The sequence below is a fragment of the Osmerus mordax genome, chromosome 2 (genome assembly GCF_038355195.1).
Source record: "Osmerus mordax isolate fOsmMor3 chromosome 2, fOsmMor3.pri, whole genome shotgun sequence".
Taxonomy (NCBI): domain Eukaryota; kingdom Metazoa; phylum Chordata; class Actinopteri; order Osmeriformes; family Osmeridae; genus Osmerus; species Osmerus mordax.
Window position 1 is genome coordinate 6,168,263 of NC_090051.1, and position 6,889 is coordinate 6,175,151.

General features: G+C 40.9%; 1 protein-coding gene across 2 annotated transcripts; it reads left to right on the top strand.

Annotated features, from left to right (window-relative positions):
• Nucleotides 1–667: 667 nt before the first annotated feature.
• fbxl3a (F-box and leucine-rich repeat protein 3a) lies at nucleotides 668–6,258 on the top strand. 2 transcript variants are annotated; one of them, XM_067253979.1, is made up of 5 exons: nucleotides 668–823; nucleotides 2,754–3,117; nucleotides 3,262–3,384; nucleotides 3,814–3,985; nucleotides 4,502–6,258. In XM_067253979.1, exons 2-5 carry the CDS (start codon nucleotides 2,755–2,757, stop codon nucleotides 5,140–5,142), a joined length of 1,299 nt encoding a protein of 432 aa, XP_067110080.1. In that variant the 5' UTR covers nucleotides 668–823; nucleotide 2,754; the 3' UTR covers nucleotides 5,143–6,258. The 2 variants fall into 2 exon arrangements, with proteins under 2 accessions (XP_067110080.1, XP_067110090.1); XM_067253989.1 differs by lacking the exon at nucleotides 668–823 and adding an exon at nucleotides 872–915.
• The last annotated feature ends 631 nt before the right edge of the window (nucleotides 6,259–6,889 follow it).

The window sequence follows — 6,889 nt, forward strand, 5'->3', positions numbered from 1 at the left end:
GTTGAATGGTAATAAACCAGGTTCTCTGTTTCGCAAGGTACATACGTCTTGTTTTTATTTCATGTGCCATTTGTTCATTATAATACACGTTTTTACAATTATTGATTATTGAGGGACTATTCATATGATAATGTTGCCATGGGTTATGTTTTTATTATTTCCAAGGAACACCGACATTGTTGGCACTTTTCTATTTAAAATATATTCACGTAATTCCATGCGTTTGAGAATGCGTTTGGATAACGTTTTTGGAGTTGTGACAGCCCATAGTCACTGTAGCCCAAAATATTCTCACCAGAAGTTGATATCAGGTTTATTCGACTTTGTCAGCCGGGCTGCAGGCGACGCCGGCGCTGCATGAAGTCGAACACACCTACTGACTCTGAACAGTGAAGGGGGGGCCAGACTTTCAATGACAACATGAAAGTACAAATACATGTTTGCCCTTGCTCAACACCAAAAACGGATATTTCCAAATTTGCAAAAAGTCCGAAGATGTGTTGCTAGTTGCTAGATTATATATTTGTTGTCGCTAAAAATGGTCAAGAGTCGCTAAATTCGCTAACACTGCCCATAGTTGGGCACAGCCATTTCACTCAGGATATTACCCACAGTGCACCGAGTCTGTTACAACATCAACAATACGCCATTTCAGGAACCAAAGGCGCAGAGATTTTGTTGTTGGAATTAGGTCAATTTAGAAACGGTGATAGAAGACTTGACATTTCTTCTTTTAAAACTGTATTTTTGTGTCAGCAATCATATTTTCACTGGGAAAAGCGAGCTTTTTAGCCCTACTGTAGCAGTTCTAGCAGTGTAAAAGGTAGGAGGGATGGGTCTGGTACTACTGTACAGAACCTAGCAAACTGCTAATCTGGTTAGGTGTTATGTTTATTTTGTGTAGCGGAATAGCGGGTAAACCTACTAGTATAATTTTTCTGCAGTTAAATGAACATAGCTCTACTTAATTCCTTGTTTGATATGTTAAAATATGTTGTTGCAAAACATCAAATGTAGATTTTGGTTGAACGTCCTGAAGCTCTCCAAGACGCTAGTATCTTAATGCTTTCAACGAATTAGAAAGTTTGTATAGTCTGTAAATTAGCTTGCTATTTTAGCGGCTATGTTTACGTATTTGGATAGACTGACCCTACTGTGTTTTGTAGTCTTAAGGTCTCATTAGTTAGTAAAACAAATAAAAATAATAAAAAACATAAATGCAACTGTCTGAGATTTACACCTTTAAAAATTACAGACAGGCTACAAATTACTGTAGTGATGGTGACAGCCACAGGACACATTTCAAAGGTGCAAAGATGGTACTTCTTATCAGACACAAGACAGGTGTCAACATCTGCAACATAAAGTGCTGGAAGCTTTTGGTTACTGTACTAATAGGCTGTGTAAAAGAGATTGCTTAAAGAAAAAATATTACTTGAATCATTTCTTTAATCAAAGTGATGCGTGACTGGGAAACAGGTTGATTTAATTTTGTCTCAGTACATAGACATTATTCTGCCAGACATGAGAATAGCCGAGTTGATAACTTGGAATAGTGCAGTAAGACAAATGTAATTGTTTTATTGTCAGTGTGGGAAATCAGTGCTGTTTACATACAGGGACACCACCATTTCATGGTTAGGTGAGCAGTTGACAGTTCATGTATTTGAACAGTTTGCCTCAGCAAGATGAATGTCAACAGTGCATGCGACTTTTATCAGGCAGTCAGCAGACTGGAGGGTTTGATTCTTCATAAGTAGGACCAGTCATGTTTATGGCCATCAAAACTAGATACGCATTGGAAAGCTTAGGTAGGCTTCTAGCCATAGCTAGAGCACATTTGTGGCAGAGACATTTATCATTGCCTCCTATTAAACTCAACCTAATTAATTAACGTAGTCATCAAGTTTTTATCTGGGAATCCAGCTTCCACTAACCTTTGCAATGAGTCTGGATCTCTAGTATTCATACTTATGATAATGGAAGTGTAGACATTTTCCCATGGAGAGGGAGCATTAACTTTTTGAAGAATTTCACGTTTAATAACCTCGCACATCAAACAAATGAAATAAGCATTCCACTTTGTCAGCTTCTCTTAGACTTAGCCTAAAAAATATCTGGCAAAATTAAATGAGATGTGATGCAAGGAAGAAAATATATTTTTCCTCTGAAATAATAGAGGACACAAGTGACACAAAAACAAATTAGCAAGCTGGTCACCTGAACTTTAATATAGGTCCTATTATTAATTAAAAAAAATGCTTGATTAAACTTCAATTCGCCTTGAAAAATCCAAATAAATTCTAGTGTTCACCTCCTTGTGCACAGTTACACAATATGTAGAAGTAAAAAAAGAAATACTAAAAGAAAGTAGCCTAATAATGGAATGGAATTGAATAATGGGAGTCAGGTGGCTGAGCGGTTAGAGAATCGAGCTGGTAATCAGAAGGTCGCTGGTTCGATTCCGGCCATGTCAAATGACGTTGTGTCCTTGGGCAAGGCACTTCACCCTACTTGCCTCGGGGGAATGTCCCTGTATTTACTGTAAGTCGCTCTGGATAAGATTGTCTGCTAAATGACTAAATGTAAATGTAATTGAAAAGCTTTGGCAGCAGCCAGTTTGCTTGCTATCACAGGCTTCCAGATATTGCCTGGTAAGCCACCTTAGTTGTCACGCTTGCTGTTCCAGCTTGACAAGGAATAACGTTATTCATTTTAAGTTTACACAATTTTTTGTGTTGTTTCCTTGATAGAATGAAGAGGGTGAAGGTCGAAGAGAATGACAGTGGTGGCCTTTCCAGCAATGGCCCAGCGAAGACACGCAAGAAGGCATGGCAGCAGCCAAGAGAGGAAAAGGAGGTCTTCATCTGTGACTGGACACGTCTTCCTCAGGAAATCTTACTCCACATCTTTCAGTATCTGCCCCTCCTTGACCGGGCGTTCGCCTCGCAGGTGTGCCGTGACTGGAACCATGCATTTCACATGCCAGAACTGTGGAGGTGCTTCGAGTTTGAGCTCAACCAGCCGGCCAGCTCATACCTGAAGGCCACGCATCCAGATCTCATCAAACAGATCATTAAGAGGCACTCTAACCATCTTCAGTATGTCAGCTTCAAGGTAAGAGAAATGGGGAATTACACACACACACACGTACGGAGGATTAAAGATTTAAATAGAATTAAAGCGTTATGGAACCATTGAGGGAAATGTATTAAAACCATTGATCATCTCAATTGTTGTCCATTATGTGTCTGGTTTCAGGTGGACAGCAGTACAGAGTCAGCAGAGGCAGCCTGTGACATCCTGTCCCAGCTTGTGAACTGTTCTTTGAAGACTCTGGGTCTCATCTCCACAGCCAGACCTAGCTTCATGGAACTGCCTAAGGTACACTCCATTATCTGTTACACAACATTTCTGTGACCGCCTGGCCAATAGTGGTGTTGGAAAAACAAAAACATCTTCGACCAATGACAAATCTTATTCTGGTAACAAGAACTAGCCAAGTGGCGGTGTCGGGGCACTGGTTTCCCAATTGATTTCAGAAATTGATATTTATTTAATTTCTACGGTCTTGCACTGGCATGTGTTGATTATGTCTCTCAGTGCCACTTATCTACCCAGTGTAATTTTAAGGTATAATACATTTTTGCACAAATTAAATGAGGATTTTGTCATATATGAATACTGTTTAAGTACTAGTCATCTCCCCCAAAATAATATTTTTATGAGGTGCTCCCACATATAACAAAGCATTTATATGCAAGTGTTTAATGTTTAACTCTAAATATTAACCTGTTTCTTTCCCTTCCCCAGTCTCATTTCATCTCAGCTCTGACTGTGGTGTTTGTCAACTCCAAGTCCCTGTCCTCTCTGAAGATTGATGACACGCCAGTGGATGACCCGTCTCTGAAGGTGCTGGTGGCCAATAACAGTGACACTCTGAAGCTGCTGAAGATGAGCAGCTGTCCCCATGTCTCACCTGCAGGTACGGCTTTTCAAAAAACATTTAAGATTGATGGCTGGGTAACTTGGCCTCTTGCAATTGAGGTGGCTGCTGCAAAATAGGTTTTCTGAATGTTCAATTCGAGACATTTGCCATTACCTCATGCTGGCATTCAACAAATTCAAGAGTTATTTGGAAGTTGGTTGGTCTTGACTAAAACTGATGCGTAGTAATAAACAGGATTATAACTTTTAATGATTATTGATGACAGATTTGATTCATCAATATCCTTCAAATTGTAATGTATTTTTTGCCTGAAACCGAGTGAAGAGTGAAAATGTGTTAGCTAGAAAGCTAAATGTCTTAGATTTAGGGAACCAAACTGATTCCTACCTCTGTAAAACATTCCATGTCTTCGCTTTGAAAAAAACTACCGCCTTTGCGGCTGAGAAAAACATGTGGTGTGACTCCGTCTTACACTACTTAAAACTATGTTGTGTTTCAAGTCTAATAAAGAACCTGAGATCCAGTCCCATATTGATTGTGTGTGTTTTCCAGGGATCCTGTGTGTGGCCGACCAGTGCCACGGCCTGAGAGAGCTTGCGCTCAACTACCACCTGCTGAGCGACGAGCTCCTACTGGCCCTGTCTTCAGAGAAACACGTGCACCTGGAGCACCTGCGCATCGACGTGGTGAGTGAGAACCCGGGACAGCAATTCCACACCATCAAGAAGAGCAGCTGGGACGCCCTGGTGCGCCACTCGCCCAAGGTCAACCTGGTCATGTACTTCTTCCTCTACGAAGATGAGTTCGGACCCTTCTTCTGCAACGAGACCCCCGTAACCCACCTCTACTTCGGCCGCTCCGTCAGCAAGGATGTCCTTGGCCGGGTGGGGCTGCACTGCCCCCGCCTGGTGGAGCTGGTGGTGTGCGCCAACGGGCTGCGGCCCCTGGACGAGGAGTTGATCCGCATCGCCAAGCGCTGCACCCAGCTATCAGCCATCGGGCTTGGCGAATGCGAGGTAACCTGCAGTGCCTTTGTGGAGTTTGTAAAGATGTGTGGCCGGAGGCTGTTGCAGTTGTCCATCATGGAGGAGGTCCTTATACCGGATCATAAGTACAACCTGGACGATATCCACTGGGAGGTTTCCAAGCACCTGGGACGCGTCTGGTTCCCTGACATGATGCCCACCTGGTAGAGACCTGGCAGCCATTGAACACACAATTGAGGCCACAGCCATCATGTTGGTACCAGACATTAGAAGGGCTGTCACTCTCTACTGAGGCTTTTTCCTAGTTGTGACATTTCAGGAATGTTAACCCTTGTGCTGCCTTCGGGTCACATGACCCAAAGGTTCATAACGAACCATTGTTGTGTTTACCCAATTTTACCCAATACAAAAACAAATACAATTTATTTTCTTTTAACCTTTGCAATGTGGGGGTCTGAGACAGCCCAACGGTTAAAAGAAAATGCTTCACTTTGTTTTTGTATGCAGTAAAGTTGTCGCAATACGACGGTGGGTCACAATGACTGATGGGTCAGAATGACCCGAAGATAACACAAGGGTTAAAAAGTATGGAAAGTGCCAACACGGAAAGCATTTTGCTCATTTCCTGAACTCTGCGTATGTTAGAGCTAAAGCTTCCTCCTTCGAAGATGAACTGGGCAAATAACCTAGGTAATGCAGGTCGTCAAATTGTACAGACAAATACTAGATGGTAAAACATTTTAAAACGGCATCCAGCAACCCTGCCTTGGAGGGCAACATATCTACAAGTACAACATCAACTTGGCCAGGCATTGCACTTTTCTGAGAAAATCACCAGCTGGCTCCATCCACAATCAGTCACTATTTCAGGCAGCAACTGGGGCCTTCAGCAGTGTGTTTTTTTTATTACTGTGTTGAATATTTACGGTTGTTAATGTTAATTCTTGAGGTTTGTTTTTTGGTTCTTTAAAAAAACTATGGGTAGGGTTATGTACCAAAACCCGGTGCTAATATGACACCGGTACCTATATGACCGGTACTGGACCGAATCAGAACCCTGATTTCAGTGCCTCATTTTGGTGCCACTTAGGCTGTATACCTGAGCTGTCAATTGAAATATTTGACCTCTGGTGCTCCAAAACGGACGTAAGAAGCATCATCACAGCTCATGATCACTGGTTGAATTATACTGCATTCATGTGGTGTCAGAAAAACTATTTCTGGGCTGAGAAAATTCACGTGAATGCAAGTCGTAACATGGAAAGTCAAAGAACATGGCAGTGATTAAAAAAAAATTAATAAAAAAGACGTTCTCTAATGTAATTTACGTTGTTTTGTGGCTTTTTAAAGTATTGGTTCAGGCACCGTTTAGGCAACGGAACCGGTTAAAAGTATCGATTTGGCACCTGCATTGTAAAAACCCAAACAATACCCAACCCTAACGGACACTGCCGCATAGTCCAGGACAATGGACAACCTGAGATTTGAACAGGAACTCTGCACTTTTTTTATAACAAATGTTAGTGTTTGAGGAATGTAATGTGTATAGCTTCTGTAAAGGACATTTAACAATTATGTACACTTAAACAAAAGTTTCATTAAGTTGGGTTATTCTATCAATCAGGCTAAACTTGCCGAACAATGGTTTTATATACACACATGCACACATGGTACAATGCAGTACAAAGTCTTTAGCACAAAAAATATATATAATACAAATTACAAAGAAATTATTAAATGAAGAGGGTAAACAAATATTTTTTCAACATTGCACTTTTATAATGCAGCACAAAAACTAAAGTCAAGAAAATACATATTTAAGACAATATTCATGTAAACCAGGACTTTTGCACAATACTGTTTATTACTTTTTTTACTACATTTAAACTATATACAATACAGTATTGTCCATAAATGAGACCACTAAGATACTTCTATTTTGCATTTATTTTGT

Bases quoted from the DNA above. Each gene is read 5' to 3' on its own strand.
- fbxl3a (XM_067253979.1), top strand. From the start codon at position 2,755: ATGAAGAGGGTGAAGGTCGAAGAGAATGACAGTGGTGGCCTTTCCAGC. The intron at 3,118-3,261 runs GTAAGAGAAATG...GTCTGGTTTCAG, and splicing joins TTCAGTATGTCAGCTTCAAG to GTGGACAGCAGTACAGAGTC. The intron at 3,986-4,501 runs GTACGGCTTTTC...TGTGTTTTCCAG, and splicing joins TCCCCATGTCTCACCTGCAG to GGATCCTGTGTGTGGCCGAC.